Below are 23,390 nucleotides of genomic sequence, written 5' to 3'. Positions count from 1 at the left end.
TCTATAAGACAGGAGCACTCTATTTTTAAGAACCTATTGTTACAAAAACACTAGTCAAAGATCCTCTATATGACAGGAGCATTCTATTTTTAAGAACCTATTGTTACAAAAACACTAGTCAAAGATCCTCTATATGCCTGGAGTGTTGTTGTTTTTAGGTGCCTACTGCAAAAACCTGAAAGGACTGAATGAAAAAAATGACAGTCAAAGATCCTCTATATGATTAGAGTGCTTTGCTGTTTTTAGTAATCTGTTATGTCAGATATGCTACGATGTAGTAACAAAAAGTCATGTGAGGCATATCAGCTATCTTTTGCATACTGAGAGCACTTTCGCTGCTGTGGAATTGGCTCATCAAGATGAGACCTTCACACATGTGCTTGAGACGTCACGGTCATTCATTCTGTCAGGGTGGAGAATTGATTACAGAGCAGCGAGGACGTGGGCGGTGGGACTCGACACGTTTTTTCCATCACTGTGTGGTCAGACTGGGGAGACACCGAGGTCACACTGTGGACGCTTGGAACTCAACTCTCTCATTTCAAACTCGAGTCGTCTCACCTTCAGTGGGCCTCAATTTCATAGTATGGATTTTTTTCCAGTCAATAGTAAGGAATTATATATAATTGTTTTAATCACGTGTGTTATATCTTAAGAAAAACAGTAGGCTAGATCTTCCAGCATCTGCACCTATTCCAGCATTTTTGGGGGGATTTCGGATTACATGTTAAAAAAGAAACACAACAACAACATATACACACAGACACACACCAAAAGGTAGGCAGGCGGCCCACAGCGCTGCAGTGGGGCACCGCCACAGAGCTCCCAGCCACCCCAGTCGGTAAGGCCCACGAGAGGAGACACCCCAGCCCCCAACCGAGAAAAGCCCCCAGCGCAGAGAGCCCCCCCCACTGAGGAAACACTGGATATATGGGATTAAAAAATATAAAAACATAAAAAAATAAGAATATAAAAAGTATATATAGAAATAATGACATAAAAAGTAAAATACATAAGAACATTAATAAAAACTAAAATAACCATGTATAAAAATATAAAAACACTTGATTAAGATCCAAAACAAAAGATTTGAACAAAATATTAAAAAAATATAAAAAATAAGAATATAAAAAGTATATATAGAAATAGACATAAAAAGTAAAATACATAAGAACATTAATAAAAAACTAAAATAAGCATGTATAAAAAATATAAAAACATTTGGTTAAGATCCAAAACAAAAGATTTGAACAAAAGTTTAAAAAATATAAAAACATAAAAATATAAAAAGTATATATAGAAATAATGACATAAAAAGTAAAATATATAAGAACATTAATAAAAAACTAAAATAACCATGTATAAAAATATAAAAACACTTGATTAAGATCCAAAACAAAAGATTTGAACAAAAGATTAAAAAATATAAAAAATAAGAATATAGAAAGTATATATAGAAATAATGACATAAAAAGTAAAATACATAAGAACATTAATAAAAAACTAAAATAAGCATGTATAAAAAATATAAAAACATTTGGTTAAGATCCAAAACAAAAGATTTGAACAAAAGTTTAAAAAATATAAAAACATAAAAAATAAGAATATAAAAAGTATATATAGAAATAATGACATAAAAAGGAAAATATATAAGAACATTAATAAAAAACTAAAATAAGCATGTATAAAAAATATAAAAACACTTGGTTAAGATCCAAAACAAAAGGTATAGGGTATAAAATAACCATTACATAAAAGTCAAGTTCAAAGGTTAAAAAAAAAAAAGAATATACTAAATAGTAATAATAATAAAAGCCAAATTAAATCGGTGGGTCTTGAGCCTATTTTTAAAAATCTCAACGTTCTCAGGCAGGCTGTTCCACAAAAACGAAAACGGTCTGTTTTGATTTATTCCAGCCGCAACCAATTTAAATAAAGATTTGTTGTCATATGACAAGAGACATGCTAACCACTGTATTGTATATGTATTTCTTTATGTCTTTATGTGCCTTGTGATTGGCCGACAACCAGTCCCCGCCTCTCACCCAAATTCAGCTGTAGGCTCCAGCTTACCCGTCACCCTAATGAGGGCAATCTGTACAGTAATGTAATATAATTGCTCCAGTTAACCTCCACCTTCTTATAGTGGGGGGGCTAATTAGGACCAGAACAACTATACCAGTAGCCAGCCTCGGGCCTTACCAATATCACAACTCTGTTGTATATTATACTTAATAAACGGTAATGCTTTTATTTCATTTGAACATGCATCAGATTACAATTGAATGCATCCCATAATCAGTTCACAGTTCCACATGTCCAAAAGGAGTAGGAAGAAGCAAAGCTTATTAAATCATACCCCTCCATCTGGTACTTTCACAATCAGTAACTGTTACATTTGTTCACTTCCTGCTTTCCATAACACGGTTTAAGGTTTTTTTAATTTATTTATTTTACATAATGTACCTCCGTAGTACGAGGTGATATGACCATACAAAAATGTTCAAAGAATGTTTTTTTAGCTGCAAAGATTAATGGATTATTAATCGATAATCCAATTAATCGACCACTATTTTTGTAATTGTGCGCCGTTTCATTTAAAAATATACTTAAATATCGGAATATATTGATATTTTTTGCCTCGTTTTGATATATTGTGTAGCAAACTCTTACCATGTGTACACACTCAAGGATTGATGGATTATTAATCGATAATCCAATTAATCGATCACTATTTTTGTAATTGTTTGTCGTTTCATTTAAAAAATATACTTAAATATCGGAATATATTGATATTTTTGCCTCGTTTTGATATATACAAGTCGCTATAGCCGGGTTGGTCTCATTTTGTGTTGTCACGCCCCCCCCCCCCTTCTGTTTATACTCATCTACTTAAATTTTGGTGTCCGAGATTTTGGGGAGGGAAAAAGTTCATTCATGCATTCTTCAAGGGATTGCTGCTAAGAGGCGGAAATTAAAAATTTGTGTTTTTTTAAAAAATCCGATTAATCGAAAAAAAAACTCCAACCGATTAATCAGTTCTTACAATAATCGCAACCATGTTTTTTCCTTTTCACTTTGTCTTGTAATCCAACCTTCTGTAGGGAATTTATGTAAGGTATGGTGTAAAATGGGTATATTTTTTTTCAGAATAGGTCGATTGTGATTGTGTTGTTCTTTGTGGGGGGGGGGGGGGGGGTTGAGCTTCCCCTCCATTGTTGCTACATATCCATTACACTTCCCTCTGCAGCCCGTGACCTTTTGTCACCCTTCCCCAGTGCTGCTCGCTCTCAGCCAATTGGTGGTGTCTGCAGTGTCTGGCACCCTCTGGCCCCGCAGCCCTTGACCTCCGCTTCGGGGTCAACACCATGACTGGGATTTGATTAACCTCCCACATTGTTTCATAAGACCAGCTGCCACTCAAAGAAACATGAAAAGATTCATTGCTACGGTATGCTAAGGCGAGTGGAGACATCATTCCTTAGGGTTAGCTCTTAAGAGGAACAAGTCCAAAAAGTAATGGAGGTAAAATCACACGGGCGTCAATATTTGCTCAATCTAGGGCGTCTCTTCAACGAGTCCTCTGTTCATTATGCCACGCTGTGAACTACGGCCATTATGCTTTCACTCCTTAAGCCTCTCATCTAGTAGCCGTTTAGAAATAAACATTCAGGCGAATAAGAGACGCAGTAGCTATTCCGGGCACAAGTGGTTGTTTTTTTTAACTGTGGTCACATGATGTTGAAAGAAGGAAACACACACGACCTAACGTGTACCTAAGATGTCATCTAGGGACAGTAAATACCTTATTGTTGTTTTTGTGTTTGTCAGAGGGAGCGTTTCTCGGTGTACGGAGAATACTGCAGCAACCACGAGAAGGCTTTGCGACTCCTCATGGAGCTCAACAAGATCCCCCACATCAGGACCTTTCTTCTGGTAAGACGCCCTGGCTTGACCCGATCCTCTTGGGTGCCGTTCCTGTACAACCACAGCCCAATTCTGGACAAAATGTCATGCATTAGTGGGAAATGCAGTTTTTTTTCCATCATATATTGTTGAAGGACTGTTGCACGGTGAGCGAGTGGTTAGCACGCAGGCCTCACAGTTATGAGACCCAAGTTCAATTCCACCCTCGGCAATCTCTGTGTTGAGTTTGCACGTTCTCCTCGTGCATGCGTGGGTTTTCCTCCCACATTCCAAAAACATGCTAGGTTAATTAGCGACTCCAAATTGTCCATAGGTATGAATGTGAGTGTGAATGGTTGTTTGTCTTTATGTGCCCTGTGATTGGCTGGCCACCAGTCCAGGGTGTACCCGGCCTCTCGCCCCAAGACAGCTGGGATAGGCTCCAGCACCCCCGCTACCCTCGTGAGGATAAGCGGTAGAAAACCCTTAATAGATAAATATTAATCTCCAAGAAAACTACTGCTAATAATAATATATATATTATTATTATTATTATTATTATTATTATTAATAATAATAATTGATATCTATGTGGTTGCTCCTCCCGCCAGTTATTAGTGATTATTAATAATAATTGTTGTATTAAATAATTTCCTGTTATTATTATATTATATATTATATTTATTTATAAATATTATTTAATGTAATATAATTTATTTATTTATATTATATTTATTTATAAATATTGTTTAATATAATATAATATATTTATTTATGTTATATATTATTATGTTGTATTATATTATTATATTATTTCCTATTATTTTTGTTTTTTCAGGAACTTACTAACACAAAAAAAATCTTGCATTTACTGATATATATTTTATTATTTATTATTATTATGGTATTATATTTATTTTTTGTCCCTGCAGTTGAGTGGAAAAATTGCAAATAAATATCACATTTTTTTTCTTTTATTGGGGGTGGTGGGGGGGAATCAACATTTTTTTCCTCTAATAATTTGTGGACTAAAATTATGTATTTTTTCAACTTAATTTTTCATCCTATTTTCAGTGTGATGTCCTCCCTCTAAATGATGCTCATTAATGAGACTAATAATAAGTGTTCTTCCTTCCTTAACAACCTTATTCGTTCCCAGCCACTGCAGACTTCATCTCCCCTGTCAAGTATTTCTTCTAATATACCCCCCCCCCCCCAACATTATGTCATATCCATTTCCATGTTTTAACACATGCATAAAGAGGGTCTGATACCATAACAGGGTCATAAGGTTTCTTCCTGCCTGGACAGGATGCAACTGCCAGCAAGGTCACTTTTGTAGTGAGTTTCCTGCTGCCAGCTGTTTCCATGTTTTGACACCCCAAACATTGTGGGGGGGCGGGGACTTCGGACAATGAGCTCAAAGTGGTGACAAGCCCACAGCTTTAGGGACTTGGGGAGGGGGGGCAAGATGACAGGGGTGTTAGCCAGCTGTGTAGCGCTGGCAGCCTCGGTAGGATTGCTTGCATTGATATCTATATGGTTGCTCCTCCCGCCAGTTATTACTGATTCCCACCATGTGAGTCTAATAGAAATCCATTAAGTCAACATTCACAGTACATTTGCGTACGAGCGCATTCGGGTGTGCGACATAAAATGTGTTATGTTAAATGTGGCATTTAATGAACATTCTCAGCAGTTATTAATGATAACCGCCACCTTTCATTTATCTTCTACCACTATTCACTATTAATGATAGTTGCCACTATTCATTTTCTACTGTTTTCTTTCCTCTGGCCGCATGAACGGAGTGTGGCCAGCGTACTTTGCAATTTTCATAAGCGGCGCAGTCCAGCGCAGCTTGGCGCACCCATGCCTCCTTCGCCAACATATTTAATGGTTTGGCATGCTGTGTTTTCTATTATGATAACTGATACTATTCATTCATTTTCTATCGTTTGTCCTCACAAGGTTGGCGGTGGGTGCTGGAGCCTACCCCAGCTGTGTTTGGGCAAGACTGGTGGCCAGCCAATCACAGGGCACATATAGACAAACAACCATTCACACTTACATTCATACCTATGGACAATTTGGAGTCGCCAATTAACCTAGCATGTTTTTTTTTTGTAAATGTGGGAGAAAACCCACGCATTCACGTGGAAAACATGCAAACTCCACACAGAGATGGCCAAGGGTGGAATCGAACTCCGGTCTCCTAGCTGTGTGGCCTGTGCGCTCACCACTCCATCACCGTGTAGCCATAACCGCCACCTTGCATAACACAAATCAATAGAAAGAGTGTAAAAAATCCAGTCAATAAAGTTGCAGTAATACAGAAGTGTATAATGAAGTAAACAAAGGACGAAACTGGAATGTTGTGTAGGAAAGAAGTATTTAATTACTTGTGTAAGAAGAGCAAAGTTAAAAGCAAAAAACAAAAAAAAGGAGGTCAGAGTGAAGAAAACGAGAGGAAGAACTGGGAGAGTTCTTGCTTTAGGCTGGCAGATTATAAACAAGCGGAGAAAAGAGCGAGAGGCTGAGTGGATTTAGATAGAAAGTGGAGTGTTAGAGAGAGATAGATTGCGGGGTGGGAAAGTCTGTGTCTTTTATATACAGCCATTCACTTTAAAGTCATTTAGATTCAGTTCAATTCCATGTTAAGTATATACAGCACATATTTATCCAAAGGCACTTAGGCCTTATACATCAAAGAGACTTTACTGAACTCCACATGATCACGTGGTGGTGGGGGGGGTTCTGAACAGAACCAAGACTCACTTTGCGGGCGGTCATAAGCCTCGAAACCATAGGAAAGCACAGACCTTCGCCAAGCGCCATAGATAGTTCCCATATTGTTATTTATATTACACGCTAACGATGGATCTGCGTGATTGATCGATAGCGCTGCGCCCGAGATGGATCCATCGTTAGCGCACAAATCGATGATTTCTGGATGGATATAACTGCCTTGCCCTGCACAAAATAAGATGAGAAATAAATAAACAAATCAAGAATAAAGAAAATCAATCAATCAGTAATAAATAAATATAATAATAATAAAACAGCAAATAATAAAAACTTAAGAAACCACATATAGTTGGTGGGTAGACAAATTTTCAGACAAAGTATTTTTTTCAGATTAAAATGAACAAAGCATTATTAGAGCTCTGTAGACATGACAAAACACGACTATTGTCACATTTATACTCTTTTTATTTACAACATATTGCGCAACTGCAGGGTCTTGAGACACATGCTAACTCGCAAACTAGAGATCAAGCGACCTAAACGGTAGCCTCCAAGTTATTTCCTTTAAACTTAAAAAAGCCAAAAACTTACCACTTCCACACGGATAGGGAGGATAACTATTAACAGTTATTTAACCTTTAACATGAACATTAATCAATCGTAATAATTTTTTCCTGGGTACATGATACCATACAGCATCCATATCAAACTTGCGCGGGCCGCACTAACATTAAACTTTCATATCAAGGCGGGGGCCTTAGACTAGTGTCCTGCGGGCCACATTTGGCCCACGGGCCGCGTGTTTGAGACCCCTGATTTACACCATAAAAATTAGTCCTACATTTATGATCTACATATTTAGACTCCTTCACCAAGAAAACATACCATTAGCAATTTGATTCATAATCATACCAATATTATTTAGTAGTTATTTAGAAAAATCTAATATTCCGTAATGGCGTTGTATGCTAGCCTCCTTTGTTGTTTTCCTATGATGAAAATTGCAAAGGTTTCATTTTTTTCATACTGTGGATCATAGTGTCCTGATTATCTGGGTCAGTCTTTGAAATTTTGCAGAACCTGTTGGAAGCCTTACAAGTACTCCAGTACTACCAATTTTTTTTTGTGGAGTTATATGCACAAACGCCGAAATTGGCAAAGTGAAAGAATCTTTTTGGGAAAAAAAATCCTGCTGGATCATTGATCAGAAAATTCATCGCTAACTGTGTTAGCTTGTGACATTATTTCTCTGCCAAATACACCACATGGTGCTCATTGCACTCTACAAACCCGCCACTCTGACTTTAGAGTGTTTAGTTGAATCACCACCGAATTTGGCCACACATCTTTAAGGGACTGATAAGCAAAATGTTTTTGCAGAAGCACAGGGCGGACTTAGCAAATAAATTGTCTATAAATCATTTACCAATTGGCTAATGATGATGACATTTGTGTTAGCTATACATGTATGCTAGCTTGTCTTCCAAAGAATTTTGACCACAACCCATATGGAGCACCATGAATGTCATATGAATCAATTCAGAACATGCTGATGCCGGTCTGATGATACGACCACAAAGTCCATTATAGACTTTGAGCATAGTTATAGACTATGGACAAAGTGTAGTCCAATAACAGGCTGTTACGCTCCCCAAACCACGCCCCTCCAGGTTCCACTGTCTTTGCCCTCAAGGACGTTGAAGTCTCCCATTAGAACCATGGAGTCACCGATAGGGACTCCAAGAACCTCATGCCTAAAACGAATGAAAAAAACTGTTGCCATAATATTGAATGTCAACTATACATTGTGGGGGGAAAAAACATAAAGAGAAAAAATGTCTCCATTACCTCTCCGTCAAATATCTTCAAACCGTGAGTAATTTTACTTTGTTTTAGTTTTATTCAGTCAAGGTCACCGACACAAGATGTTGATGCTGATATTCCAGGCAAACAGTCCATTTAAATATGGTGGTTAGAACGGAGGCCACACAGCTAGGAGACCCGAGTTCGATTCCACCCTCGACCAGCTCTGTGTGGAGTTTGCATGGGTTTTCCTGGGAACTCCAGTTTCCTCCCACATTCCAAAAACATGCTAGGTTAATTGGCGACTCCAAATTGTCCATATGTATGAATGTGAGTGTGAATGGTTGTTTGTCTATATGTGCCCTGTGATTGGCTGGCCACCAGTTTAGGGTGTACCCCACCTCTTGCCCGAAGACAGCTGGGATAGGCTCCAGCACCCCTCGTGAGAATAAGTGGTAGAAAATGAATAAATGAACTACACTTTGTAGCACAATTTTCGACAATGTAACAACATAAGTCATTTTTGTTGATAATGAAATATTTGCCTAGCAGTGCCTAAAAATGTAACAATGTATTTGTAAAAAAAAAAAAAAATAACAAAAATTTTACTTTACCTTACTAAAATGTGCTACATCTCTGGCTTTTGCTCCCAGACTGTATGCTATATGCTGTAACACATTGTTCTGACTTCGAATGAAAACAACCAGCAATTAAAGGTCATTGCTGAAGAAAAAATGCAAACATTCAGATGCAGATGGGTGCGTGTTTACGTAGTCGATGGAGATGCTTGGAACTATCCACCTTGTAACCTAGGAGGTCCAACCACATTGCATGCCATTTAGACGTCAACACAAACACATGGCTGACAAACTGATAAGGTAGTTAAGCGAGAAATCATGAACCCAGCACTGAAATCAGAATGATGCTTAGTGCCTTTATGCACTGCCTAAAACAGAATTCTGTGTTCTGTCCATAATGGAGTACGTGTTTCAAAGTGTTATAACTGCTATATGTTGTCATTACAGGCTCGATTTAGTCATACTTTCTAAGAATGAATATACAAGAAACGTGTAATAACCTGCCATCACCTGTTTTAGCATGTCATGTGTTGTGATGTTCATTGTTCTTATTGCCTCTTCTTCAGCACTGTATGCTACTGGGAGGCAAGAAAAGCACAGATATCCCCCTGGAGGGCTACCTTCTCACTCCCATCCAGAGGATCTGCAAGTATCCTCTGCTACTCAAGGTAAAAGTCATTCCAAATCACATTTCAGATCGTATAGTTACTTTGTTCAACACGACCAATTGTTTTTTTAAATGCTCAAACATTCTTGAAGGTAGATATTTATATGCATTTGCTATTTTAGAGCACCACATTATCGACAGCCAGTATTCGCCTGCGCCAGGAATAGACCAAGCTGGAGCTGGCGAGCTTCTAGGGCACCTTTGGCACGCTGTTTGGTCACAAAATTGTCACTGCGGCAAGCTGGAAAGGTGGACACCTCCCCTGGTGCGCCGCCACGCCTATGTCGGCGTAGCCTAGTCTACCAAATTGGCTGCACACAGTGGTGCGCTGGACCAAATAACACCGAGTGGGGTGCGCCACGAAATTAGAGCCTTAAATGTGAACCTTCAATTTTTATTAATTTTATGTGCTGCTGAAGCGCACCGCAAATAAGCACGCCTGGGGTGCACCACACTCCGCCACCCTGTGCTACCTTGCGCTACCTTGCGCTCCGCAACGAAATCAGAGCCCTATATTTCGAACCTTCAATGTCATCATTTTTGGTGCTGCTGAAGCGCACTGCAAAAGAAGCATGCATGGGGTGCGCCACCCTGCGCTGCGCCACGAAATTAGAGCCTTAGATTTGAAACTTCAGTGTCGTCATTTTAGGAGCTGCCGAATCGCATCGCAAAGAAGCATGCATGGGGTGCGCCACCCTGCGTTGCCTTGCGCTGCGCCATGAAATTAGAGCCCTAAAATTTGAACCTTAAATGTCATTCTTTCAGGAGCTGCTGAAGCGCACCCCAAAGAAGCATGCATGGGGTGCGCCACGCTCAGTCACCCTGCGCTACCTTGCGCTCCGCAACGAATTTAGAGCCCTACATTTCGAACCTTCAGTGTCATCACTTTAGGAGCTGCCGAATCGCACCGCAAAGAAGCATGCATGGGGTGCGCCACCCTGCGCTGCCTTGCGCTGCGTCATGAAATTAGAGCCCTAAATTTTGAACCTTAAATGTCATCCTTTCAGGAGCTGCTGAAGCACACCCCAAAGAAGCATGCATGGGGTGCGCCATGCTCCATCACATTGCGCTACCTTGTGCTGCGCCACGAAATTAGAGCCCTAAATTTCAGTCAATGTCATCCTTTCAGGAGCTGCTGAAGCGCACCCCAAAGAAGCATGCATGGGGTGCGCCACCCTGCGCTACCTTGCGGCGCGCCACAAAATTAGAGCTCTAAACTTTGAACCTTAAATGTCATCATTTTAGGATCTGCTGAAGCGCACCGCAAATAAGCATGCATGGTGTGCGCCACGCTCCGCCACCCTGCGCTACCTTGTGCTGCGCCACATAATTAGAGCCTTACATTTCGAACCTTCAATGTCATCCTTTCAGGAGCTGCTGAAGCGCACCCCAAAGAAGCATGCCGACTACCCCGCCGTGGAGGAGGCTCTGCAGGCCATGAAGGCCGTCTGCTCCAACATCAACGAGACCAAGCGTCAGATGGAGAAACTGGAGGCGCTGGAACAGCTGCAGTCTCACATTGAAGGCTGGGAGGTGAGAGGATTGAGTTGAAAGTGTGACTGTTGCCGTCATCTTAATGGGAAATATGTCGCTAAGGGGCTCGGATTGACAATATTGACTTGGTATGCGACCACGATGATATCACTTTTAATTGGACGCTTTGGTGTTATACTCCACAGTCTCCGTTTTGCTGCAGTGGCCCATATTCTTACAGCTCTCTTTTGGATAAATGTGTGTCCTCCATCGTTGATGTTTGTTAGCATGTTTTGTTGTGCCTTTGTATCTGTCTGGGATAGGCTCCAGCATACCTCCGCGTCTGCTGGCATCTTTGGGTAAAAAAAAAACCATTAGCATTAATTGCTAAATTCCTAAAACAAAAAAAATGAATGCCGCATATTTTGCATCCGTCCTAAAGAGTTAATGTCCACTGCAGCCAGGGGCCACAGACAGGGCTTGGGAGCCGAATGAAGGCTCCGGTGCATTTTTCACGCCTCCCTCGCCCACCACAACAGAGGCCTTGTCTTCGGGAGGCACCGCAGGGACAATCCACCTACACAGGGTGCCAAGGGGGATGCCAACAGGCACTCTGCCCAATCAAAGGAGATGGAGGATGCTGAGCCTCACACAAGCGCTAAAGGGGGTCGGGGGGTTGGCTACTTCTATGAGAGGGGAACCTTTTGGAGGGAAGAGAGGCAGAAAGCGGAAAAAGGAAGGACCCAGAGTGTGCGGGGCCTCACTCGGACATCTCATCACTGGTTGCCAAAAAACAAACCATCTCACTATTTTCCCCCCTCCGCAAAAATGTCAGCATTTCACCATGGTCATAGTTCAACATAACAACGGAAAACCAAAAGATTGTTAGTTAGGGAAGAGTGTGTAGACTTTGAAAAACCTTCCTTTTGCAGTGTGGGCTTATTCCGTATTTTGTAATAATGTAATAAAAGTGTCTCTTCACCTGCAGCCTTAATGGAACACCAGTCCATTTGCACCCAATCAGATACATTACACACACACACACACACACACACACACATACAAGCAGCTTAAGTCAGTTACAGTTAACGTGAGGTTAAATCGATTGTAGCATGATATGCAAACCCCCCCATTGCCATCTCGTCGTCTATGAACTTACCAACCACCTATCATGGCAACATCCCCCATGGGACTCCATAATGTGGACACTTGAGCATGGATGAGGTACTAGTTATTGAGAGGGGGGGTGGGGGGTTTCCACAGTGTCTAAACATGAAAGACCACACTGCGGTCCAGGTCTGATGTATGTATGTCTGTGAGAGTGGGAGAGGTTGGGGTGGTGCCCACACATGGCCGTATTGAGTTCCAGATGATTGAGAGTGCAGTGAGACGTTTTACACTGACTAATAACATGTCTTTATTTTTTAGTAAACCCCCGTCAGTAAGAATGCTTTGACACACTTGCTTTTTTCTTTTATTTATTTTATTTTATAAAATTTATTTTTTTATTTTTATTTTTATTTTTATTTTTATTTTTATTTTTATTTTTATTTTTATTTTTATTTTTATTTTTATTTTTATTTTTATTTTTATTTTTATTTTTATTTTTATTTTTATTTTTATTTTTATTTTTATTTTTATAAAATGTAATTTAATTTTATTTTATTTTCTTTGATAATAACATTCTTATTCTTCTACTAGTAGGGAGAAAAACTGCAACAAATGCCAAAGAATTCACAACAAGATGATGTTCAATTCCTGGTCCTGGTTATGTGATTGGTACATTTGGGTCCATGTAGCGTGCAGAATAGAAAGCATTGTCTTTATTCCCCCCCCTCCTACTTAAAGGGGATTTACGTTTCCCATAGGAAAAAATATAGGGCAAGGTAACCCCCCCCCCCCCCACTTACTGTGATGCGTTTAGTGCCTTCCTTTACAGCTGCTGCCTGATGACAACACTAAGTGCAGGACGGCGATGCATTAGTGAGTTAGCAAATTATGGCGAAGGAATGGGATGTGTTTATTTAGCATTTTTCCATTATAGAGCCGATATTCTACTCATTCATTCATTTTATATCGCTTATCCTCACGAGAGTCGCGATTGTGCTGGAGCCTACCCCAGCTGTCTTCAGGCGAGAGGCGTGGTACACCCTGGACTGGTGGCCAGCCAGCCAATCACAGGGCACATATAGACAAACAACAATTCACACTCACATTCATACCTATGGACAATTTGGAGTCGCTAATTAACCTAGCATGTTTTTGGAATGTGGGAGGAAACCTTGGAGAAAAAACCCACGCATGCACAAACACAACCCGAGACTAAATGATACATGCTTTATCAATAACTGTGATAATTGTGCATTTCAGACAGTTATCATACCGTTTCACAGCGTTTAGCATTACACCTGCGACAAGGACGAGTAGCATTTCATTCACTGCTACGACTTTTATGTACTCATTCATTCAATCACAGGGCACATATAGACAAACAACCATTCACACTCACATTCATATCTATGGACAATTTGGAGTCGCTAATTAACCTAGCATGTTTTTGGAATGTGGGAGGAAACCTTGGAGAAAAAACCCATGCATGCACGGGGAGAACATGCAAACAGAGATGGACGAGGGTGGAATCGAACTCGGGTCTCCTAGCTGTGTAGCCTGCGTGCTAACCACTCAACCACCATGTAGCCTCCATATTCTACTATTTGTGATCATTTTAATGAGGTCTCTAAGGTCTCTAATGTGTATAGGAAGTGTACGGTCCAATATCAACATCATTAAAAAGTCAATGTATGTTTTTTTCTTCCTTCAGGGTACCAACTTAACAGATATCTGCTCAGAGTTGCTGCTTCACGGAAATCTCCTCAAAATCTCAGCGGGCAACATTCAAGAGCGTGTCTTTTTCCTGTTTGATAACCTTCTGGTCTACTGTAAAAGGAAGTCCAGGTAAGAAATAATCAGAAAATTCCACACAGAGACATACAACTTGGAAAATTTGGAGCAAATATCCAAAATGCTGTTTCACCGGATGTTTTTCCCGTGCGGAGTGAGTGAGCATAACCACGGCGCTGTCTCATTTCCTAAAGGGTTTCTGGAAAGAAGTCCACCAAAAGGACCAAGTCTATCAACGGCCCCCTTTATGTGTTCAGGGGCAGAATCAACACAGAGGTGATGGAGGTGGAAAATGTGGAGGATGGAACAGGTACGTGTTTTGATCGGTAGTATTACATTTTTTTTTATTTTTTTTAGAGGCTTGCAAGTTTTTTTCTGTGCACAGAACAATTAATTTTGGCATGTTTTACCCATAAAAAGATTAATTAAAGACCATTAAAGACACACCTTTTAAATCAGGCTTTATCTTTTTAGTCCTATTTTATGCTTTTAGTTTTTAGCTTTTAACTCCAGTATTTCCTCAGAAGGGGGGTCCTCCACACTGGGGGCTGTGTCGGGTCTGCTGAGGGGTCCTGCATCCTTGGGTCCCTTCGACCCGGCCGGCTGGGGGTTCCTCCCTTTGATGTGGGGGTCCGCCCGTTTGTCGGAGTCGGTGGGCCCGGGTGCTGGTCCCCTGATGGCGCGGCATTGCGGCTCCTCCCAGTGTGGACGGCCCCAAAGGTGGCGTTTCCTTGATCGTCAGTGCCATGCCATGTCTCCCTATTGTGTGTGATTGTGTGTGTGTTGTGTGTGTGTGTGTCTAGTATGGAGGGTCGGAGGGAGGGGCTATCTTAGTAATTGTTTTTCCTTTTTAATTGTGGTAATTGTTTTTAATTCTGTAAAACACTTAATGTTGCATGTCTTTGTAGGAAAAGTGCTCTACAAATAAAGTTGATTTGATTTGATAAATCATATCCCTTTGCAAGCGCGCAGACCTCACAACTAGGAGACCAGGGTTCAATTCCACCCTCGGCCATCTCTCTGTGTGGAGTTTGCATGTTCTCCCTGTGCATGCGTGGGTTTTCTCCGGGTACTCCGGTTTCCTCCCACATTCCAAAAACATGCTAGGTTAATTGGCGACTCCAAATTATCCATAGGTATGAGTGTGAATGGTTGTTTGTCTATATGTGCCCTGTGATTGGCTGGCGACCTTGGGTTGTGTTTTCACGTATGTGTTTATTCGAGACAGTGCATGGTGCGCCGCTTGCTGCTGTTTATGAATCTGTTGCTAGCTGACAGTTTGGGTGGGGCGTCGCCTTTAGAGTTTCAAAAGGGAAGTAGCACACAACCTTGTGCGGTTTTTTTTTTTTTTTTTGATGTCAAATATTCGGTTGGAGGTGTGGCTTCAGCTCTGAGGTGCAAAAGTGCCAAAATGCACAGAAATGTTGTGCCAACGCCTCGTCTGTGGGCTGGATGTGGTTCAGTTATCGGTGTACTCCAGCCGACACACTGCTTTATATGTGTGTGTGTGTGTGTGTGTGTGTGAGTGGAGAAACACTGTCTTCCTCTCTCGCTCACGTGTTTCCTCTTTTCAGCGTCTGCCAGCATATTTTGCAATTTCACAACCACAAAGACAAAAACATAATTCTCCGATGTTTTGACTATCGCCGCATAGCCGCTACGACATCAATTGTGTTAATACGTACCAGATACGCTTATAACATTACGGCTGTATATTCTAGTAGCTACTCAGGTAAAAATGTCCTTCAGGGCTCCTAAAGCTGACCAGATGTCAGCGTGTCTATTGATCCCCCCCCCCCCCCACACCCCCCTCCCCAGTATGTGTGCGCTGGAGAACTACCAGAGCTATTCTCTTGTGGGGCTTCAAGTATCACAAGTATTTATGTGACCTTTGGCCCACAAGGTTAATGTAGCCCATTACCAGAGGACATTCATTATTTAGGAGCTGCTCACCTGCAGCTGAGTGCAGGATAGAATTAGAACGGGGGGGGGGTCAAATGCAAGGTAAATGATGGGAAGTGAACTGGTCCATTTCAGGCATTCAGGTAATGTTTTTACTGGTTTGGCTGTGTGACCCGCCATCATTGCTCAATGACAAGCAGCAACCCAAAGTGTTTAATTTCTTAACTCATTCATTCATTTTTACCGCTGATCCTCACGAGGGTCACAGGGGTGCTGGAGCCTATCCCAAGCTGTCCAGGTACACCCTGGACTGGTGGCCAGCCAATCACAGGGCACATATAGACAAACAACCATTCACACTCACATTCATACCTATGGACAATTTGGAGTCACCAATTAACCTAGCAAGTTTTTGGAATGTGGGAGGAAACCGGAGTACCCGGAGAAAACCCACGCATGCACGGGGAGAACATGCAAACTCCACACAGAGATGACCGAGGGTGGAATTGAACCCTGGTTTCCTCGCTCTGAGGTCTGCGCGCTAACCACTCCCGCGCCATGCAGCCCTGACCCCAATATAAAGTAGAAAAATGAGTGTTGAGAACTAAATAAGCAATAACAATAAAGCGGCTGGATGCTGACCACACATGATACTTTACTGGTAAAGTTCCACATAGGAAGTTGCCTACAGCCACAGCTTTATGACTATACCAGCCGACTATCACAGTAACAATTACACAGTGACAAATGGCTGGAAGATCCACAACACGACTACCTAGACAAACAACCATTCACACTCACATTCATACCTATGGACAATTTGGAGTCGCCAATTAACCTAGCATGTTTTTGGAATGTGGGAGGAAACCGGAGTACCCGGAGAAAACCCATGCATGCACGGGGAGAACATGCAAACTCCACACAGAGATCGCCGAGGGTGGAATCGAACTTGGGTCTCCTAGCTGTGTGGCCTGCATGCTAACCACTATATTTAAATGGACTGTTTGCCTGGAATATCAGCATCATGTCCTGTTTCGATGACCTTGACTGAATAAAACTAAAACTAAGTAAAATTACTCCTGTTTTGAAGATGTTTGACGGACAGGTAATGGAGACATTTTTTCTCTTGATGTTTTCCCCTGCAGCCGACTATCACAGTAACAATTACACGGTGACAAATGGCTGGAAGATCCACAACACGACTACCTAGACAAACAACCATTCACACTCATATTCATAATTATGGACAATTTGGAGTCGCCAATTAACCTAGCATGTTTTTGGAATGTGGGAGGAAACCGGACAAAACCCACGCATGTACGGGGAGAACATGCAAACTCCACACAGAGATCACAGAGGGTGGAATCGAACTCGGGTCTCCTAGCTGTGTGGCTTGTGTGTTAACCACCATATTTAAATGGACTGTTTGCCTGGAATATCAGCATCAACATCTTGTGTCGGTGACCTTGACTAAATAAAACTAAAACAAAGTAAAATTACTCACACTTTGAAGGTGTTTTGAAGATAATGGAGACATTTGATGTTTTCCCCTGCAGCCGACTATCACAGTAACAACTACACGGTGACAAATGGCTGGAAGATCCACAACACGGCTAAAAACAAGTGGTTCGTCTGCATGGCCAAAACAGCGGAGGATAAGCAGAAGTGGTTGGACGCCATCTTGAGAGAGCGGGAGCAGCGAGAGAGTGAGTAAACTTTAGGCATTTTTTTAATATAACTAACTAAAATATGTAACTAAAAATAACCACATAATTGGGTCACGGTATTCTGTTTATTTGGTGCTTGTTTTTTGCAGTCATTAAACGTCTTTTATTTATTTTTCTTCGGCTGCTGTAAAAGTAGCCTTAAGCTTTTAAACTAGTTACATCCAAGTATAGCTCTGGAACATTTTCAGTGATTAACAATGAACAGTTTCTGTCACGGAACCCGATACCCTTTTTCGGACTCCTTTTTAGTTGTGTTCCCTCAATCCCTTTTTCGGCCTTAAAAGTGTTCCCACCTGTCTGATGCTAACCATCTGTCTTAGTAATCTTATGTACGTTGCACACTGTGAAGAGCTTTAACCAGATTTTGCGGCGGTTTTTAAGGCAACTTGATAGTGTTGATGGCTAAAAAAGATCATCTATTCGGACACGGTCAGGTTCGGAAATGCAACGAATCGTGTTTCACAAGATGTTGAAATGAGCCTCTTGTGATCGTATGTTAAATAATTGCTTTAACAACATCAGATTGTGTGATGAATCAGCACAGAAGAGTGCTCGGAAGCTGGCGGTGTTAAATTACCAGACTGGGCCAAACTGACCTGAGGCTAACAGATGCCCGATGCGCCTCATTTCTGTCGGACATCTTTATTTTTCTCCAGACTATGTCATTGTAAGGTTGACATTTCAGCTGACGCCTTATGCTCAATATGTTTTCTCTCTACCAAAAGTTGGTTTGCAAACTGTGAGTCATTTACCATAGATCGATATTGCAGGAAATACTAAAATGAACTAAAATAAACTGTTCCTGCAGCGGCATGAAAAAAAAAATGCAACATAGTCCTACCCTTTTAATAATAATAATAATAATACATTTTATTTCATTCATTCATTAATTTTCTCACAAGGGGGGTGCTGGAGCCTATCCCAGCTATCTTCGGGTGAAAGGCGGGGGTACACCCTGGACTGGTGGCCAGCCAGCCAATCACAGGGCACATATAGACAAACAACCATTCACACTCACATTCATACCTATGGACAATTTGGAGTCGCCAATTAACCTAGCATGTTTTTGGAATGTGGGAGGAAACCGGAGTACCCGGGAAAAACCCACGTATGCACAGGGAGAACATGCAAACTCCACACAGAGATGGCCGAGGGTGGAATTTAACCTGGGTCTCCTAGCTGTGAGGTCTGCGCGCTAATCACTCGACCGCCGTGCAGCTATAATGATTATTATTATTATATTAAAAGGGGCCTATTATGCTCATTTTTTGACCCTTTGGATTGAGTTGTGGACTCCTATAAAGCAGCTACACACAATAACCCGCACAGAAAACTTTCTAGATCTTCCAAAATCTGCACCTATTCCAGCTGTATTTCCTTGGATTTACAGCTTAAAGATTAATTCATTCATTTTCTACCGTTTATCAACACAAGAACGCGGGGGGTGCTGGAGCCTATCCCAGCTATCTTCGGGCGAAAGGCGGGGTACACCCTGGACTGGTGGCCAGCCAGCCAATCACAGGGCACATATAGACAAACAACCATTCACACTCACATTCATACCTATGGACAATTTGGAGTCGCTAATTAACCTAGCATGTTTTTGGAATGTGGGAGGAAACCGGAGTACCCGGAGAAAACCCACGCATGCACGGGGAGAACATGCAAACTCCACACAGAGATGGCCGAGGGTGGAATTGAACCCTGGTCTCCTAGTTTTGTCTTACAGGGGAGCGCCAGGAGGTTAGAGTCTTTGTGTGGATGGAGCAGGTCTGTGAGATGGGGGGGGGGGGGGTCAGATAGTCAGATTGTGGAGGGCTTTGTAGGTTATGAGAAGAACCTTGAAGTGAATGCGTTGGGGAACGGGAAGCGGTATTTATTTATTATTTTTGTTGCAAATAATTAATTCCAGGATCAAACTGCTGCCATCCTGCCCTATAAACAAATTAGGGCAGACAGAATTCAACCACAGTTTTCAAGAAAATATGTCTGCCAATTCGAAGAACTCATAGTAATAGTGACGTTGGATAATGTGATTTTTAGCTCATGTCAGTGAGTGAAAACATGACAAGTAGCAGCAAGGAGCAGACAAAATCTGGCAGCTGGACCAGAAGCGCTGGAAAAAAGACGGCCTACTACTCGCCCCATGTGTTGTTCAATAACAACCATTCTTTAAGTCCACTTCAGCTGCTGTCAAATGTAATAGAACCCTGCATGCATGTTAAGTTGCTGCGTGATGAGTTTAGTGTTTTTGTAAGATGACACAGCGAGTCAGGCTTTTATATTCAGGTTGATAAGTTTGTTGTGAGTTTTTTCATAGCTAATGGTTAGCACAGTCACATGTATGTGAATGTGGGCGGAAATCGGAGTACCCGGAGATAAACCACGGATGCACGGGGAGAACATGCAAACTCCCCACAGAGATACTCAAGCGGCAATTTGACCCAGGTCTTTCTGATCTCCTGACTGTGTAGCTAAACCACTTGACCACCGTGCGAAAAAATTATATACAGTTGGCGCTCCTAAGTCAGAAGGTGTCGCAATGTAGGTCAGAAGTTTAACAAAGTCCACAGGGAGGTTAGGAAAGTGGACTCGCAGTTCACAATGGTCCCCCCTTACAGTAACACACAAGCCCACATTGACACATCAACACCGATCTCAATCTCAGCGCCCTTCTGAACTTTGGCTTGTTGAGTCGAGATTTCCATCTGGGATTGTTTGGTTTTTCCTTAAGATTACGTTGGCATGCAGTTTTCCTGGCTGTGGTCCATCGATACACACAGCTGGACAGTCCGGGCCCCGTTTCTTCAAATAGCCCAAAGCCGATCTTTGTTCTTTGGCTCGCCGATTTACACAAGATACTCAGTCAGCAAAAAAAGGGCTGTTTTTACATGCGGTTTACCCTGATGCAACTCGATTGGATAATGACCCCCATGTTGTACCGTTTCTAGAACCAAGAGTTTTCGAGCTCTAAACATTTTGGTGAAAACATGAGTCAAAGATCCTCTATAAGGCGTTTTTGTCAAAAATAATACCACACAACAAACAAAGTAAGGCAAGGGTCTCAAACTCAATTTACTTGGGGGGCCACTGGAGCAAGGGTCTGGGTGAGACTGGGCCGCATCAGGTTCCCCCCCCAAAATTATTCTTTTTATTTATTTAAATTTATTAAAAACAAAAAAATTAAAAAAAACTTTTTCTACACAAAATAAGATGAAAAATAAATAAACAAATCAAGAATAAAGAAAATCAATCAATCAGTAATAAATAAATAAATATAATAAGAATAATATAGTTGGTGGGTAGACAAATTATTTTTTCAGATTAAAATGAACAAAGCATTATTAGAGCCCTGTAGACATGACAAAACACGACTATAGTCACATTTATACTTTTTTTATTTACAACATATTGCGCAACTGCAGGGTCTTGAGACGCATGCTAACTCGCAAACTAGAGAGCTAGCGATCTAAACGGTAGCCTTCAAGTTATTTCCTTTAAACTTAAATAGCCAAAAACTTACCACTTCCACACGGATAGGGAGGATAACTATTAACAGTTATTTAACCTTTAACATGAACATGAATCAAACGTAATAATTTTTTTCTGGGTACATGATACCATACAGCATCCATATCAAACTTGCGTGGGCCGCACTAACATTAAAGTTTCATATCAAGGCGGGGACCTCAAACTAGTGTCCTGCGTGCCACATTTGGCCCGTGGGCCGCATGTTTGAGACCCCTGTGAAACTTTGTGGTATCTTTTCTGTTTTTTTCTCCAGGCCTCAAACTTGGAATGGAGCGGGACGCCTACGTAATGATTGCGGAGAAAGGGGAGAAGCTCTATCACATGATGATGAGCAAGAGCCGCCACCTCATTAAGGACCGACGCAGGAAACTGAGCATCGTGCCCAAGTGCTTCATGGGAAAGTGAGTGCCACAATGTTTTGCTTTATTACTCGTCACAAAGACCTAGCATTCAGTCAAGTCTTGGCAAGATGTCCTCCACGTATCCTCTACCTTGACCCTGCTTTTTTTTTTTTTCCTGTCTCAAAGCCTCTCCTTCATCTAAAGCCAAGTCCTTAGCCTAAGTCTTCCCGAAACAGGGAGGCGGATCCCACAGTGTGAGTAATAATTGGGACACAACCAGACGGGCCACCTCCAACATATTCAGGCTTTCTGTCCCATTCATGTTTCTGGACAGTGAACAGACAACAAGGGCCTTGTTTGACAGTTCCGCCATATTACTCTCTTTCACACAGAGATCCGGCAAAATCAGTCATAAAGAGAGTCAGAGGTCATGGTAGTCAACATGGTAGTGTCTGGTTATTGTTGTTACTTTTGTGTTAATGGCTTTTATATAGACGACCGTCACATTTTTTTATAGGGCCGTGTGAAAGAAGGAAGAACAAATTTGGCCCTTATTCTGTGTCAGTGCCTTTTATACAGAAATTGCAGTTTTTACATGCTGACTTGTACAGGCAGTATGAAACTGATACTACACATGACGGTTTTGTCCACCCGTTTCGTGTCTGCGTCATTTCATACACAACAGAGGTTGGCAGAAAAACGCATAAAAAAAATGCTGGTGCCTCTTATACAGATCAGTGATGAGGAAAATAGGAGGAAAAAAATCTGTGTTTGAACAGAAAGTGTCAGATGATGATGATGCCTGATACCGTAAAGATTTACAGGAGGACTTTGTCCCGACTTTCTGCGTCAGTGCAGTTTGTGCAGAACAGAGATATCGAAAAGAGGAGGAAAAATGGCTGCTTTGGTGGAAAAGATGAGGCCCCATACGGTGTTGGTGACTTTTCCACATCACACTGAGTTGAAAAAAGGCGGATTAGATTAATATTATGGTAATGGTAATGGTTTTATTTCATTTGAACATGCATCAGATTACAATTGAATGCATCACATAATCAGTTCACAGTTCCACATGTCCAAAAGGAGTAGGAAGAAGCAAAGCTTATTAAATCCTACCCCTCCATCTGGTACTTTTACAATCAGTAACTGTTACATTTGTTCACTTCCTGCTTTCCTAATTTATTTTTTATTTTTATTTTTATTTTTATTTTTATTTTTATTTTTATTTTTATTTTTATTTTTATTTTTATTTTTATTTTTATTTTTATTTTTATTTTTATTTTTATTTTTATTTTTATTTTTATTTTTATTTTTATTTTTATTTTTATTTTTATTTTTATTTTTTATTTTTTGATTTATTTGATGACTGGTTCAAGACTCTTCATCCTTGTATTTAGCAAACATCAACTGCTTGTATTGTTTCTTGAATTGGCTCATCGTTGTGCATTGTTTGACTTCCTTACTCAATCCATTACATAGTTTGATTCCACATACTGAAATGTTATGGCTTTTTAACGTAGTCATAGCACAACAAACACGTTTGCAAGATTAACAAGCCTAGAAAACAACAAAATATCCTCAGAAAAGGTCTTAGCTTCAAACTCCACTTCTAGGCTATTCCACTTATTTCCCAGACTACTTAGCTCACCGTGTTTAGTATCCAACACGTCATAAATCACAACATAATCCTGCTGAATGACGAATGCGTCTGAGGACCCGGTTTGCACTGCCACCCTTTTCAGTCTGCTTCCTTCTTGGCAGAACGGTTAACAACTTGGAGAACCAAAAATAACGTTAAAAGACCATTGTGAAC

The 23,390-nt window shown here is 41.0% G+C and overlaps 1 protein-coding gene across 2 annotated transcripts in view; it reads left to right on the top strand.

Moving 5' to 3' along the window:
* prex1 (phosphatidylinositol-3,4,5-trisphosphate-dependent Rac exchange factor 1) overlaps positions 1–23,390 on the top strand; it is a 91,336-nt gene that overhangs the window by 22,417 nt on the left and 45,529 nt on the right. For both annotated transcript variants that reach the window (XM_058084030.1, XM_058084029.1), the window contains exons 4-10: positions 3,832–3,936; positions 9,602–9,703; positions 11,074–11,235; positions 13,997–14,130; positions 14,271–14,386; positions 17,535–17,684; positions 21,490–21,637. In XM_058084030.1, the coding sequence (XP_057940013.1) occupies positions 3,832–3,936; positions 9,602–9,703; positions 11,074–11,235; positions 13,997–14,130; positions 14,271–14,386; positions 17,535–17,684; positions 21,490–21,637 (917 nt within the window). The remainder of the gene's footprint in view (positions 1–3,831; positions 3,937–9,601; positions 9,704–11,073; positions 11,236–13,996; positions 14,131–14,270; positions 14,387–17,534; positions 17,685–21,489; positions 21,638–23,390) is intronic.

This window comes from Doryrhamphus excisus, chromosome 10 (genome assembly GCF_030265055.1).
Source record: "Doryrhamphus excisus isolate RoL2022-K1 chromosome 10, RoL_Dexc_1.0, whole genome shotgun sequence".
Classification (NCBI taxonomy): domain Eukaryota; kingdom Metazoa; phylum Chordata; class Actinopteri; order Syngnathiformes; family Syngnathidae; genus Doryrhamphus; species Doryrhamphus excisus.
Note: the sequence above shows the minus strand (reverse complement) of the source record. Positions and strands in the feature narration are given on the sequence as shown.